Genomic DNA, 17,076 nt, shown 5'->3' with positions numbered 1-17,076 from the left:
GTACTATAACCAAAAGAAAGGCATATCTCGGTCGCAAACGTGTCTTTGAACTTATTTATGGTGATTGGGATAAGTCTTTTTCATCACTGCCCAGGTACATGGCCGCACTGCAACACTTTAACCTCGGGACTGTTGTTGAATAGAGGCTTGAGTAGAGTCCGGATAAACCGGAATATATTTTCAACTATGTGTTCTGGTCATTTAAACCAGCAATTGATGGTTTTGTGCATTGTCGTCCCGTACCGTCTATGGAAAGCATGATATTAAGCTTTTGATTGCAGTTGCAGTAGATGCCAATGGACAAATATTTCCACAAGCTTTTGCCATTTGTGCCAACGAAAGCGAAGAGACATGGACGCTTTTCTTGAACCACTTGAAGCAGCACGTTGTCAAACAACGTTCAGGTATTTGTCTAATATTTGATCGACATAGTGGTATTTTAAGTTCTGTACGGCACTTGCCTGAATGGCAGGAACCCTATGCGTACCACCGTTACTGTGTAAGGTACCTGAAGGCCAATTTCCAGAAGAAATATCCTGACAAGACCTTGCATGACTTAATGTGGATGGCTGCAACTGAGCAACAGCAGTGCAAATTCATGAGGCGCGTGGAAGCGATCCGGCAGCTAGATCCACGAGCCTATACTTGGTTGATGGGACATAAGCTTCACATGTGGACATTGCATGCTGATGGCGGCAGAAGATGGGGAGCCCTGTCCCGTGCCCTACCCCTGCCTCGTGGGACGACTTTAGTGGTGGTAGAGGTGGCTGCAACGGCATGATCTGTTGCCAGGCCCAAACCTAAGATAAAAGGTTGACGTAAAATTTAAGAGTCATTTCGACCATATAGAATTCGGAATAATGAAAAGAGTATTCGAAAATGTTGTCACCTGTAGAAGGGGCAGAAAACCACATATGTCCACCTGGCAAAGCATGCTCGCCCGGCATATACTCCTGTACAGGTATGCCAGAATAGCAGCACCCCAGCTGTACAGGGGTAAATCATCTAGCTGCTGCAGATGATGCAGAAAGTGCATACTCACTAGATTTCCCAAAGTGTTCGGGAACAAGACACCCCCAAAAAGCAGGAGCAGCGCCAACCTCGTGTACCGCTCAATATGGAGATTCTCTGTCTCGCCGGTAATGTCTGGGTGCAATACCTCCATATGTTCTCTGATAGCTGACAAAGAAACGCGACTGCCCCCTCTAAATACAGCCTCACCCTGTGGTCTGTAACCCGTATACTGCCCCATCAAATCCAAATACTAGGTACGCGTCATGGATCTCATGTACTGGAGTAGTGCAACAGCCAGTCCATCTACGCGCAACCCATACAAAACCTGAACATCCTCAAGCGTGATGGTGGCCTCTTCAGTGGAAAAGTGAAAAGTGTGCGTCTCCGGTTGCCACAGCTCTACCAAGGCCGTGATGAGGGACCAATCAAGCTGCATCCGCCCAATCCGAAAAATCGTAAAGAAGCCCGTAGCCTGTAGGCGCTCGACTAAGAAGGAATGGAAATGATGCTCCCTCAAGAAATTCCACAAATCGTCAGGTCTCCTGGCGCGGAGAGGCTGATCCGATAGATGTCCCTCCCATACATAGGAGGACCTATGGTCGCCCTACAACACTAATAGCTCATCCTCGGCTAGTCCAGGATGCATGGGCGGCAAGTCCATGTCGTCTACTATAATTTAAACAATACTAATTGTGTGTTTGTGTTATAATAAATTAAATAAATAATTATTTAATTGGACTGAGTAATTATCTATGGGTTCTAGGCTCGATATTTGAGGCTCGGTAGCACCAAGCTATACTTAATTATTATGTGTGTCAATTTCAACATTTTTAGAATTTGGTTAGTTTAATAAATTAATAATTAATTATTGATTTTGACTGACCAATTATCTATGGGTTCCAAGCTCGATATTTGAGGCCCGGTAGCACCAAGCTATCCTTAATTATTACGTATGTCAATTTCAACATTTTTAGAATTTTGTTAGTTTAATAAATTAAATAATTAATTATTGATTTGGACTGAGCAATTATCTATGGGTTCCAGGCTCGATATTTGAGGCCCGGTAGCACCAAGTTATCCTTAATATTATGTGTGTCAATTTCAATATTTTTAGAATTTTGTTAGTTTAATAAATTAAATAATTAATTATTCAATTGGGCTGAGTAATTATCAATGGGTTCCAGGCTCAATATTTGAAGCCCAGTAGCACCAAGTTATCCTTAATTATTATGTGTGTCAATTTCAATATTTTTAGAATTTTGTTAATTTAATAAATTAAATAATTAATTTTATAATTGGACTCAGTAATTATATATGGGTTACAGGCTCGATATTTGAGGCCCGGTAGCACCAAGTTATCCTTAATTATTATGTGTGTCAATTTCAACATTTTTAGAATTTTGTTAATTTAATAAATTAAATAATTAATTTTATAATTGGACTGAGTAATTATCTATGGGTTCCGGGCTCGATATTTGAGGCTCGGTAGCACCAAGTTATCCTTAATTATTATGTGTGTCAATTTCAACATTTTTAGAATTTTGTTAGTTTAATAAATTAAATAATTAATTATTGATTTAGACTGAGCAATTATCTATGTGTTCCATGCTCGATATTCGAGGTCCGGTAGCACCAAGTTATCCTTAATTATTATGTGTGTCAATTTCAATATTTTTAGAATTTTGTTAGTTTTATAAATTAAATAATTAATTATTCAATTGGGCTAAGTAATTATCAATGGGTTCAAGGCTTGATATTTGAGGTCCGGTAGCACCAAGTTATCCTTAATTATTATGTGTGTCAATTTCAATATTTTTAGAATTGTTTTGGTTTAATAAATTAAATAATTAATTATTGAATTGGGATGAGTAATTATCAATAGGTTCCAGGCTCGATATTTGAGGCCCAGTAGCACCAAGTTATCCTTAATTATTATGTGTGTCAATTTCAATATTTTTAGAATTTTGTTAATTTAATAAATTAAATAATTAATTTTATAATTGGACTCAGTAATTATCTATGGGTTACAGGCTCGATATTTGAGGCCTAGTAGCACCAAGTTATCCTTAATTATTGTGTGTGTCAATTTCAATATTTTTAGAATTTTAATAATTTAATAAACTAAATAATTAATTTTATAATTGGACTGAGTAATTGTCTATGGGTTCCGGGCTCGATATTTGAGGCCCGGTAGCACCAAGTTATCCTTAATTATTATGTGTGTCAATTTCAACATTTTTAGATTTTTGTTAGTTTAATAAATTAAATAATTAATTATTGATTTGGACTGAGTAATTATCTATGGGTTTCAGGCTCGATATTTGAGGTCCGGTAGCACCAAGTTATCCTTAATTATTATGTGTGTCAATTTCAATATTTTTAGAATTGTTAATTTAATAAATTAAATAATTAATTTTATAATTGGACTCAGTAATTATCTATGGGTTCCAAGCTCGATATATGAGGCCATGTAGCACCAAGTTATCCTTAATTATTATGTGTGTCAATTTCAATATTTTTAGAATTTTGTTAATTTAATAAATTAAATAATAAATTTTATAATTGGACTGAGTAATTATCTATGGGTTCCAGGCTCGATATTTGAGGCCAGGTAGGACCAAGTTATCCTTGATTATTATGTGTGTTAATTTCAACATTTTTAGAATTTTGTTAGTTTAATAAATTAAATAATTATTTATTTATTTGGACTGAGTAATTATCTATGGGTTCCGGGTAGAGTTTGTAGTTAGTACATACTTAAACTACAGAGACTCTACGCTAAAAAGCTCTATATTTTACTACGCTAAAAGACTCTATATTTTACTACGCTAAAAGGCTTTATATTTTACTACGCTAAAAGGCTCAATATTTTACTACGCTAGAAGGCTCTATATTTTACTACGCTAAAAGTCCAATATTTTTATAAAAACAACAAACATAACATACATATGAACAACAAATTATATAAATAATTCAAGGCTAATAATTAACTATTTTTTATTCCAAGGCTAATAATTCAATCCGGGTAAAAATAATATACAAATTTAAACAAAAACATAACACAAATCAACGTGAAAACACATTCAATAAAACAAATATGCATATGCTCTACGAGTTTCGACATAAACAAAATCGAAATACCTCGATTTAAGTTTTTTGAAATAGATCCAAATTGAATTTTTCAACCCAAAAGAAGGAATCCAAGGCTTGTGATGTGTGCGGAACCTACACTCTTCGCTTTTTGTATACGGGTGGGGCTTAATTTTTTTTTAATATGGGGGGGGGGGGGAGACCAGCAGTGGTGGGGGATTAAACAATGGCTTCTGTCGTGAAAACAACAGTACTGCGTTTTCCTATAATAAATTATAGGGATTTGCAGTCCTGCAGAAGTGAGCCCAAATATTATAGGGAAACACAGTACAATACTGTATTTAAGTTAAACGCAGTATTGTACTGCGTTTTCCTAAAAAAAATTGTTTAATAAAATGCAGTATAGTACTGCGTTTAACTTTAACGACTAACTTTCCGTTAAAGTAAAACACAATATTATACTGCGTTTTATGTATTTATGTAACTTTTTTTTTGTTTAACAGTAGAAACATATTTTGTGCCAATTTTGGCACTATTTAAGTTTCGGACTCCTTTCAAAGTACACCAAGAATTTACGGATGTCATCCTACTCGGCAAAAAATTTATTCTCATCCCATTTTTTCATTAAATCACATTAATTAATCATTGTTAAAACGTGATGATTTAAAATTATACAAATATTTATGATTTATTCTAGATTAAAAGTTATAAAAATCTTTTTTTCTTTTTTATATTTTGTATCCAGTCAAATATCATTGCATAAATTGGGGCGAAGAGAGAAATATTGAGGGACAATACATGTTAATTTGTTAATTAACTTTAGATAAGTGACAAAAGTGTATGTAATAAAACTATATAATCTTCTTATCAATTTATCGCGAACAAGAATGGATAAGTATTAGTGTCCGAGTTGCTCATTTCTTTTGTTTTAGCTTGAAATGTGCACAAAAAATAAAGAAAACCGCGTATACATGACATTACAAATTTATTTTTCCTTAATGAGTAATGCATGTGCCTTGTTAATTTTTTTATGTTACTCCCTCCGTTCCAGTTTATGTGAACCTATTTCCTTTTTGGTCCGTTTCAAAAAGAATGACCCCTTTCTAAATTTGGAAACAATTTAACTTAAACTTACAATTCTACTCTTAATGATAAGCTTTTATAAACACACAAATACTCTTTTGAGTTGTTTAGGACCACAAATTTCAAAAGTCTTCATTTTTTCTTAAACTCCGTGCCCAGTCAAACATGTTCACAAAATTGGAACGGAGAGAGTACTTCTTTTGGCAGTAATAGTAGATGAAGAATTTTATCGTACCGTCTCTACAATGTCTGACCTATCACTGATACTCACTCCGTTTACTTTTATTTGGTATATATACTAAACATAAATTTTCATTTTTTACTTGTCACTTTACGCATATCAAGAGAAGATAATTTTTTTTCCTGTTATACCCACATTATTTATTACTCATTTCAAATCATTTTTCAAATCCAATAAAATTTGCATCAATTAATATGGGTATCATGGTAAATTATACACTTCATTTGTTATTTCTTAAGGGGCGTGAAAAGTCCAAACGTGCCAAGTAAAAGTGAACGGAGGGAGTATATTTCTTGTGATTTGAATGTCATTGAACTTAGTGGCGGACCCAAGCTTTTTATCAAGCGGGTTCAAAATGCGAAAAAGAAAATATACAAAGAGGTCAACAAAAATTATATATTAATAAAATTTATTATTACAACTGTCCTCTACGAGTTTTCATTTCCTGAAACATATTTACAATAGTCTCATCAGAAATGATGTTAAATATTTCTCTTTCTACATTAGGTACCAAACAACTGCTCATGAATTCGTCATTCATTCGGTTTCGCAATTCACTCTTGATCAACTTCATCGTCGAAAAAGTTCTTTCAACTGTAGTAGTGAAAATTGGTAGAAGCAAAGTAAATTTCACAAGGCGAAACACAAATGGATAATTCAAATGCTTCTTTATCTTAACTAGTGTTTCAGAAAGATCAATAAGTCTTTGTAGATTTGAGAACCTTTCATCAACATCACGAACATCAACAATATAAGTTTCATACTGATTCTTGAGCGTAACCATTATATTCTCATCAAAATCTCTAGGATACAATTAAGCCATCATCAATATCTTGTTTAGGAAAATGAGTCAACTGGATTTAAGCAAGCTACTCCAACAAGCAAGTTCGTTGTCACCTCATTAAAACGAGTATTGAGTTCTTAACTTGCTAATCAATAATTTTTAAAAATATATCAACACGATAGTGATGTAAAATAGTATAATCAGCAACTTTACGTTGAGATCTTCCAGAGCTAACATAGAGGTCATCAAAGTTTGCTATCAAAATATTATACTTGATACAAAATGCAGACACCTTATCAATAAGTGAATCATATTCTTCTTCTCTTAGCTTTTGTAACCATCTCTTTGCCACTTCAACAAGTAGAATAGCATTTGCAATATCTTGCTCCTTTTTTTTGTAAGAATGTATTAAGCTCATTTGTGATTCTCAAAATATGTCTCATTAGGTACAACATGAAAGCAACTTCAAATATTGGACAAGTGCTAAGTTATCTGTATGCTTTAGCTCTTTCTTCTAAAGTCTGGGCATCAATAACGATAGTATCAAGAACTTCAATAATTGAGCCAAATATAGAAATAAAATCCTTAAAAGATTTTTAGTGCGAACCCCAACGAGTATCAGCAATTTTGACAAGACCAAGTTCTTGAAAGCAATCATATTAGATTTTTTAAGTTATCTCAAAGAAGTATACATTTAGCAAATTTTAAGACAAGTCTGCATAACTAAGAATATGAAGGACTACGGGTCTTAGATTTTTATTTGAATTTCTGTATGGTTTATAACTTTTTTATGTGGCCAAAGACAATGTCCAGTATTTTCAATGGCAGGGCCAACTAATTCCATACTACTTTCAGTTCCATAGCATCAAATATAACTAACAATAATGCAAGACCAACTATTTTCCTTCCATAGCATCAATTCTCTCGGCGTATAACAAATATACAGAACCTTATTTGGGCCTACAACTACAACTGATTTAGCCAAAAGATTAACTAATAGAGTGAGGGACACACATCACTGTTGTAATTAAACAAACAGGAAATGCACAAGCACAAAGATAAGAAAGCATATACATTTAGAAAATTGAAAACTCTGACCTTTTTAGGCTTTGTAACTGAAAGAAAAAAAAATTAAAAATCAAAGAAAAACCTGATAGTAACTGTTGACGGGCTGACGGTGAGAGAGGCGACCCAACGAGAAGCGGCAGTGGCTTATGTGTCACGACCCAAAATCTAACTAGTTGTGATGGCACCTAATTCAACCATCTAGGTAAGCCAATTAACAATTATCCCAATTAATGAGATTTTATCAAGAAAAGAAATGATAATACCATTGCTTTTATTTAAGAACTTCCCAAGAAATGGTAGTACAAATCATGAGCTTCTATTATTTAGATTTTACAAAGATAGTATAAAGATAAATACATTATTTGTCCGCATAATACATAAACAGATTTTTCATAAGTCTAGAGCTACCATAAACAAGAGACAGCTATGACCGGAACGCATGTACGTCTTCAATACTAGCTCCCGTCATGCACATGAATATCAACATCCAAATTTGCACGCAAGGTGTAGAAGTGTAGTATGAGTACAACCGACCTCATATACTCAATAAGTAACAAACCTAACCTTAGGTTGAAAGTAGTGACGAGCTGGAACAGAGGTCAAAGTCCAACACCAATAGCCAATAACAGTTCTTAACCAATTAATAATAATAACGGTACAAAAAACATACTCAGATATAAGATGCCCAACTCGTTTACAGTTCCGGAAAAATAGGCATGTTTTTCAAGTATATTAGTAAAAACCCAATTCTTTTACCAAAATCACAAAAATATGAGTAGGTTTGCAAAATTGTGATTTTTCCAAAACTTTTCAACAACAGATAAGATGTTTCATTATCACATGGCATGAGGAAAATACATCTCTACGCCTACATGTCAATGTGAATGAGAAGTCACGAATGTCGTGATACTGTACAACATGAGAAAAATACATCTCTATGCTTGTATGTTAAGTGTGCATGTCAAATGCGATGCAACTCAGTGATAAAACCATATGCATACTCTCAGAGTATTGTCGCGCCCCATTTTTCTCGCGAAATCGGGCTTATGATATTGACAACTCTTTTAACGGTTATTAAAAGATAAGAGTCGCCACCTAATGATTAAAGTGCACTAGGACACTAAGAAGAGTTTGATTTAGAAAACCAAAGATCGGGTAAAGGCTTGAAATTATCCCGAAGGGAAGGTGTTAGGCACCCCTCAGGATCAACTAGTGTGGTTTCCGGACATACTATAATTGTGACCTTAAGTGTAAATAACAAGTAGGCAAGTAAAAAATTTCAATATAGATTAAAGTTTAAGGAAATAAAAGAAAGCTGAATTTTTTGAGAGAATAGTTTGGAAAATTCTGATAGTAATAAAATAAACAAGTAAAGGGAGGGGGGTCCTAAGTTTACAAATAATATGGATCACCCCACACAACATCCGGTAATCACTCCTCAAAGAGGGGCTACACGAGATGTTATCGCGTGGTCATCATATTCATATATGCCCTTTCCCAACCCGTTAAGGTATTAAAGCGCGGAATAGTCTCGTTTACTTATTGCACGCTATTACCCGCCCCAATCCTATCAGTCCCGGAGGTACTTGGGACTACTAGTCCTAAAAGGGAAGGGGTATGAGGTTTCATAGTTTTAAAAGGACAAAATTCTAAGGCGGCAATCAAAACATATATTTAGCAAGTATTGAGAAAGCACATAAACAGATAGAAAGGCTCAAATAAACCTCCTTAAATAAAAGAAAAGCATAGAGTTTAGCATGTCTTGCATGTACTGATTAAGGTCTAATCAAACTTAACAAGTTAAAACAGACTGAATTATCACATATTTTCAGATAAGAAGTCCGAATTTGGCCTGCCCGCTGGTTGTAATTAATAAAACCTGGTTCAGTTTACAAGTTTACCTTATGGCTTGCCTAAGTGTTAGACGAAACCTATAGGCATGATATCTACCGGTTTCAAAAAGAAGTATGCTGATTTTAGTAAAAGAAATTGTCAATTAATCATGAAAGGCGAGTTCAAGTCCTGCAGACGTTAGGCATTATTGTTACTGATTTCACACTTATAAGAAGTGAAACGATTCAGATTTGGTTAATAGTTCCTATAGGCATGCTTTCTAGGCGCTGTTGATTTTAAACAATTTTACAGACGTAACGAGAGTGCAGAAATCCTATGGGCATGGTATCTAAATGCTGTTAGTTATTTAAATCCTATAGACAGGTTTGTCTATTGATGGATGCATATGCAAGATTTGAATTTCTAGTTAACTACAAGCATGGTATCTATATGAGAGATGCAGAACTTTCTTATAGATATGGTATCTATATAATGCAGGAATTCTTATAGCAATGATGTCTATATGCAAGTGCTGAATTCTGTAAGTAAAGCTATGAGCAGGATATCTACGTGGATGAAGAAATTAACAATCCTATAGGCATGTTATCTAAAGATGATAATGCAGAAATAGACATGGTATCTGCAGAAATTAATAAGCCTATAGGCATGATATCTGCAGAAATTAATAAGCCCATAGGCATGATATCTACCTCTTTTTGCATACAGTCATTCCAGTCCCTTTTCACTAGCCACTCCCAATAGTTATTACAAATTATTACAGCCCATAATGAATAAGAAAAGCAAAATTTCATCAGAAATTAACAGTACAACCAAGGGGAGGCTAATTCGGACTCCATGTCTGAAATATGTGGTGAACCAACTCCAAAGATCAGGATCCAAAGCCTGTCTCTCATTTGGATGTGTCAGAGTTCCCTAAGAGCCTCAAATGGACTCCGGGCAGTGCTCACACCCAAATGTGCAGGATTAAGTCATAGTGCAGTGTGGAAGGGCCAGCCCTCAGGTGTCCAAGTTCAGAGGGAACTCAAGGTACCAAGGCAAGGCTCACAGGAGGGGGGCAGAACTTAGAAGCTAAGAGTGAGTGTAAGTGTAGAGTTTGAAACAGGGAAAGGGGAAGTGGTACAGAAGCAAGGACAGGCCAGTGGGCATACCTAGCAATAAGAAGTGCTGGCACACCCTACAAGCCTGTTAAAACACATTGTTTTGGGAGTCAGGATTCCCTAAGGGATCAAGTCCAAACATGAACAATAACTTGCATATTGCCATGTCCTGAACTACAACTCAAAGCACATAGAAGGAAACAGAGGTGTAGGGATTCACAGCAGAAACAGGTAAAAAGAAATTAACATGCCAGTTAAACATTTAACTCCACATAGACAGTAAAATAGACATGGATGTAAAGGCTGTAAGTAAACACATTGGGATGATGCTGAAGCTAAAACTAGAATATACCAGTTTTAAAGAAACAAGTAAGAAGAAAGCAATAGTCTTGTAAAGCCAAAGTGCAAACATGTAGTCAGAATACGATGAGTTTAGAAGAGAATTGAGATTGTGGGTGGGAAGTCTGAAGTGTAAAAGTGTTGAGTTGAGAGTGTCTGGTGAGAAATGGGTCGTGACTTTTTATAGTATAGAAGGCAAGCAAAAATAAGGTAAGAGAATAGTTTGAAAATCGATTGTCAATCAATTACACAAGTTTTCCCTTTAATTAAGGGATTCAGATTACAAACGGGTATAAACCCATTATGGAAATAAATTAATCAAACACTTTGTGCAAAGTAGTATAATAGAGGTAAATACATAAAGGTCTATTTAAGGACAAGGTCTTGGCAGTACACAGTTTGTGCAAATAAAGCAAGAGAATCAGTTAACAACCAAGAAATCAGAAGTCCAAATATTTGTAGGAATGAACCCAGTCATAAAAGGTGAAGAAAGGTTTTACGTAAAGAAAATCAACAACAATGAATTAGTACTATTAAAAAGGGATTCTGAACCAATCACAAATTGGAAAACCTTTTTAAAGAAAGACTTATCACATATAAAAAGCATACGGACACGTTAAGTATGAAAGAAAATTGTCATGCCAATCAGTAGAAGAGTCTAGTGTAGAAGAATTTAAAAACTCAGAATCGTGTGCAAACAAAGAAGTTCAAACTTAGTTCATAGACTCAGAGATTAGTCTGAAAGAGTCAAGAGTTCTCAAACAGAAACCTAGTTCAATCACATGACCAAACCTCAGCAGAACCCCAAATTCTAGGGTTTCCACCTCGAGTCAAGTACAGAGATGAGGAAGTAAATAGTTAAAATAGGCTCAGAGATTTCTTTCAGAAACTCATGAGAAAACAAGCAACTTCAGTAGAAATTCGAAGCATAGTAGAGGAAAACATGCTTAAACGGGTCTTTTAGAAGAAACTTAAAATAAGGTTCAGTAGAAGGCAAACCAAGAGACTTAAGAACTTAGTAGAGAAAATACAGTAGAAGAACACAAGAACACCCTCAAAGTATAGCAAAAGAACATATAGGAAAACACAGTGAGATAAACATGTGAGAGCATGGTATAGAAACACAGTAGGAAAACGAAAGACAGAAAGCACAGAAGAACATGTGTGGTAAAAAGGAAACATATGAGCACAGTAGACACAAATACACACAAAGAAAAGGAAAAGAAAAGTGAGAAACATTTTAAGCATTTCAGAAAACCCTAAATCGAAAAAGAAGTGATTTTGGAAGTAATTTTTGAAAGAAAGTTGGGGAAATCATTTGAAAACTGATATAGAGCATAGATACATAATAGATCTAAAAAAATCGGAGAAAACCTCGAAGAGTTAAGGTTTCAGAAGAGCCCTAGAAATGAGAAAGGCTTGGAAAAGGTCCGATATGAGTCGGAGAGGTCAGAACCAGGCTCAAGACACCATGGTATGCCGGAGCAAGGCCGGAGATGGCCGTGAAACCTTGAATCAGTAGAGGTTTGGGCGAAAACCTTCAAGGTCAGGCCTCGAATATTCAATTATCAAGCGTATAAGAGCAAGGAGAGGTGAGTATAGGGCTCCCATGGCCTGAGAAGCCATGGGTTCTGGTGGGTATCCAGGTTGAAGACGGTGAGAGGTGGCTAGGATTAGGGAATGTTCGAGAGAATTTGGGAGAGGGGAGGGGTTTCAGAGGCGGTGGTTGGTGAGAAATGGGATAGGGTTGGTGGGGGGTTGTTGAATTAAAAAAGAAAGAAGGAATTCTGGCCGTTGATAAAAAATGATCAACGGGCTGGATCAAAAGGGGAAGCCGGGCGGGTAAAATAAACAGGTTAGGGGTGGGTTTAGGAATTGGGCTGGTCCGTTTGAATTGGAATTGGGGTTTAATTGGGGCTGATTTTAGGCTAAAATTGAAATAGTTAGGGCTAAGTTTTAAATAGCCACTTTTCCCTTTTTATTTATTAAAAAATAGTAAAATGATTTCTGAAAATAAATTGAAGGTACTGAATTAATTATTAATATATAAATATTAAATTAAAAATACTGGAATCAATTTCATAATTATAAAATGTTATTAAATCTTAAAGTAGGCTAAAATTACAATTATATGCAATTTAGCTTTAAAAAATACTAAATAAATTTGTAAAAATGTATAAAAAATTACCTAAGCTATATTTGGTATAAATGTGAGAATAAAATAATTTATTCACCAAAATGATAATTTGAGGAACAATTATTGGTTCTTTGTATTGTTAAAATAGGGCAATAAATTAATTTAAAAATCTTTTAAAAAATTAGGAAAAATACTAAAACATTGGACATACTTGTATATGTATATATATGTGTGCTATTTTGAAAGTATTTTGCATATAAAAATACATAGGGAAAAATTGGGTATCAACAGCTGCCCCTCTTTACCCGGGAAGGATGAAAGAGTTATCGGGTAAAGATATGAAGGCCAATTTGACCGAATAAAATGGTTTGAAGAATTTTACCGTGCTCTGGTTCCTAAGCTGCCTACATATCCCTGGTCTTACAGGAATCAGGCCACATGTAGTTCAGGATCCGTCGACGGAATATGTCGATGGAGGTTTTCCCAAGGACGGACGCGATACTCAGGTTGGGATGGGTGGTTAAAGTCTAATAGGGATGCGGGAACTGGAGCGGGATTGCTCCTACTGAGGTGGTCGTGGTTTGCCGGTTTACCTGCAAATAAGCAATACAAGTGTATACTGTGCGTAAATTTAAACATGATGCAAGTTCCCGTTGGACCATGAATGTTGTCTTTAGACGGTTATGATGACGTCCTTGGACCATGATGTCCTGGGACATGAAGCATATAATAAAGGATTCGTGGACCATGAAATGATGCTCTCGGGGTATGAGGATGATGCCTCCGAACCATGATTCCTTTGAATAATGATATGCAAAAGATTAAAAGGGATCCTCGGGCAATGGCATGGTGTTCTCGGGCTATGCAAATGGTGCCTCTGAATGATGATGCCCTCGGATAATTTGGAGATCTTTCAGCCTATGAGATGATGTAAATGAAGTGGCGATCTTTCAGCCGATGCAAGGTATAAATGAAGTGGCGATCTTTCAGCCATACAAGAGGTAAATGAAGTGGCGATCTTTCAGCCATGCAAGATGTAAATGAAGTGGCGATCTTTCAGCCATGCAAGGTATAAATGAAGTGGCGAACTTTCAGTCGATGCAAGGTATAAATGAAGTGGCGATCTTTCAGCCGATGCAAGGGATAAATGAAGTAGCGATCTTTCAGCCAATGCAAGATGTAAATGAAGTGGCGATCTTTCAGCCAATGCAAGATGTAAATAAAAGGTGGCGATATTTCAGCCATGCAAGGTATAAATGAAGTGGCGATCTTTCAGCCGATGTAAGGTATAAATGAAGTGGCGATCTTTCAGCCAATGCAAGATGTAAATAAAAGGTGGCGATATTTCAGCTAGATTTTACCTGAATATGACTTTCATAACCAATAATGAGGAACCAGGTTCTCCGTTGGGTTTTATCATCCCCAGTTGTTAACTTATATGAGTCCACCAAACTGTAGAGTACCTGATCCTTTATGAGTTTCTACTAAGAATACTTATGAAGCAGTAAGTAAAAGAGACAAGAGATTTTTACGTGGAAAAATCCCACACAAGGGGGCAAAAACCACGACCTACACTTGTAGGCTTTCAACTTCACTAACTTGTAATCTCACTATTACAAGTCACTTTGTAATAACTCTATTACAAAGGATTCAACTCAATTAACTTGTGGTACTCTCACCATAAGCCACTTTGTGACTCTCTAGTTACAAAGACTTTAAACTTATGACTAATCCTAGTCACAACATAAACTCAGAAAGTTTACGAATTTGGGTTTCCTAAAACATAGCTTCTAAGAAAGTAAGATATGAGTTACAATGAAGAACAAATAACAAGATTACAACTTGCAGGGGCCACCTATATGAGGGCCATGATTACTATCTTCCATAATATGATACACAAGGAGATTAAGGTGTATGTAGATGATATCATCATAAAGTACAAGAAAGCCACTGACCACATGGAAGATTTCAGGATGTTCTTCAATAGACTAAGAAGATACAACCTGAAACTGAATCCCGTAAAATGTGCATTTGGGGTTCCTGCCGGAAAACTACTTGGGTTCATTGTGAGTCGCCGAGGGATAGAACTAGATCCATCTAAGGTCAAAGCTATTCAAGAACTGCCACCGCCAAAAAACAAGAAGGACGTAATGAGCTTCCTGGGAAGACTTAACTACATCAGCCGGTTCATAGCACAATCTATGGTCATCTGTGAGCCGATCTTTAAGATGTTAAAGAAGGACGCCGCTACCACATGGACTGATGATTGCCAAAAAGCTTTCGACGGAATTAAGGAGTACCTATCAACACCACCAGTCTTAGTTCTGCCTGAGCCGGGTAGACCTCTATTACTCTACCTTGCAGTATTGGATGGAGCGTTCGGTTGTGTTCTGGGGCAGCATGATGAAACAGGGAGGAAAGAGCAGGCCATCTATTACCTTAGTAAGAAGTTCACCCCGTACAAGGCTCGATATTCTCTGTTAGAGCGCACCTGTTGTGCTTTGATTTGTGTAGCTCAGAAGTTGAGGCACTACTTTTGTGCCTATACTACATATCTCATATCAAGAATGGATCCCTTGAAGTACATCTTTCAGAAGCCCATGCCCACTAGAAAGCTAGCCAAGTGGCAAATCCTGTTGTGTGAATTTGACATTGTCTACGTAACTCAGAAGACAATCAAGGGACAGGCACTAGCAGATCACCTTGCTAAAAATCCCGTAGAAGGAGTATACATACCCCTAAAAACGTATTTTCCTGACGAAGAGGTATCATTCATAGGAGAAAACATTGCAGAATCCTATGATGGTTGGAGAATATTTTTCGATGGAGCAGCAAATTTCAAAGGAGTTGGCACAGGAGCAGTCTTAGTACCAAAAATCGGTCAGCATTATCCAGTATCTGCCAAGCTCAGGTTCCCGTGCACCAACAACATGGCAGAGTACGAAGCCTGCATTTTAGGGCTCAAGATGGCCATTGACATGAACATCTAAGAGCTGCTAGTAATTGGGGATTCAGACTTGCTTATACATCAGGTCCGAGAAGAATGGGCGACAAAGAACTCCAAGATACTCCCTTATCTACATCATATGCAGCAGTTGAGAAAGAGGTTCACAAAGACAAAATTCCAGCATGTTCCCAGGGTCCAGAATGGATTTGCCGATGCATTGGCTACCTTATCATCCATGATACAACATCCAGATAAGAACTTTATTGATCCCATTCCGGTAAAGATCCATGATCAGCCAGCTTACTGTGCTCATGTCGAAGAAGAAGCAGACGGAAAGCCTTGGTTTCATGATATAAAGGAGTACTTAGCAAAAGGGGAATACCAAGAGCTCGCAAACGCTATTCAGAAGCGCATGCTTCGGAGTTTATCCAATAATTTCTTTCACAGCGGAGGAATCATGTATAGGAGGACTCCTAATTTGGGATTATTAAGGTGTGTCGACGCAAAGGAAGCATCCAGGCTATTAGAGGAAATTCATGGAGGGACCTGCGATCCACATATGAATGGTTTTGTCTTAGCAAAGAAAATACTCCGAGCTGGTTACTTTTGGATGACTATGGAAACAGACTACATCCAGTATGTCTGAAAGTGCCACCGCTGCCAGATACACGCAGACATGATAAAGGTGCCTCCAAATGAGCTAAATGCAACAAGCTCGTTGTGGTCGTTCGCCACCTGGGGAATGGGTGTTATCAGACCAATCGAACCCGCCGCATCAAACGGGCACAGGTTTATCCTAGTAGCAATTGATTATTTCACCAAATGGGTTGAAGCATCATCTTACAGGGCAGTGACTAAGAAAGTCATGATGGATTTTGTCCGCGACCGTATCATGTGTCGGTTCGGAATTCCAGAGTCAATCATTACTGAAAATGGCTCCAACCTCAACAGCGATTTAATAAAATCCATGCGTGAAACCTTCAAGATCAAACACAAGAATTCTAGAACTTACAGACCTTAGATAAACGGAGCCGTAGAGGCTACCAACAAGAATATCAAGAAGATACTAAGGAAAATGATAGAGAAGCATAAGTAGTGGAATGAGAAGCTCTCATTTGCTTTATTGGGATACCGCACCACAGTCCGCACATCGCCCGGGGCAACCCCTATTTGCTGGTCTACGGTATAGAGGTTGTTATTCCCACTGAGGTAGAAATTCCTTCCCTAAGGATCATATAGGAAGCTGAACTCGACAATGCAGAATGGGTGAAAAGTCGTTACGAACAACTAGCTCTTATAGACGGAAAGAGAATGAATGCAGTTTGCCACGGTCAGCTCTATCAGAACAGAATGTCCAGATCCTTCAACAAAAGAGTCAAGCCGAGACAATTCACACCGGGGCAGCTGGTGTTAAAGAAAATC

The 17,076-nt window shown here is 36.7% G+C and overlaps 1 protein-coding gene across 1 annotated transcript; it reads right to left on the bottom strand.

Moving 5' to 3' along the window:
- Positions 1-5,843: 5,843 nt before the first annotated feature.
- LOC138873893 (uncharacterized) lies at positions 5,844-6,212 on the bottom strand. The gene has a single exon (XM_070152380.1). The coding sequence runs from the start codon at positions 6,210-6,212 to the stop codon at positions 5,844-5,846; it is 369 nt and encodes a 122-aa protein (XP_070008481.1).
- Between the last annotated feature and the right edge of the window lie 10,864 nt (positions 6,213-17,076).

Source organism: Nicotiana sylvestris, chromosome 7 (genome assembly GCF_000393655.2).
Source record: "Nicotiana sylvestris chromosome 7, ASM39365v2, whole genome shotgun sequence".
NCBI classification, from domain to species: domain Eukaryota; kingdom Viridiplantae; phylum Streptophyta; class Magnoliopsida; order Solanales; family Solanaceae; genus Nicotiana; species Nicotiana sylvestris.
Note: the sequence above shows the minus strand (reverse complement) of the source record. Positions and strands in the feature narration are given on the sequence as shown.

Excerpts from the sequence above, each read along its gene's own strand:
- LOC138873893 (XM_070152380.1), bottom strand. The coding sequence starts at position 6,212 with ATGGTTACGCTCAAGAATCAGTATGAAACTTATATTGTTGATGTTCGT.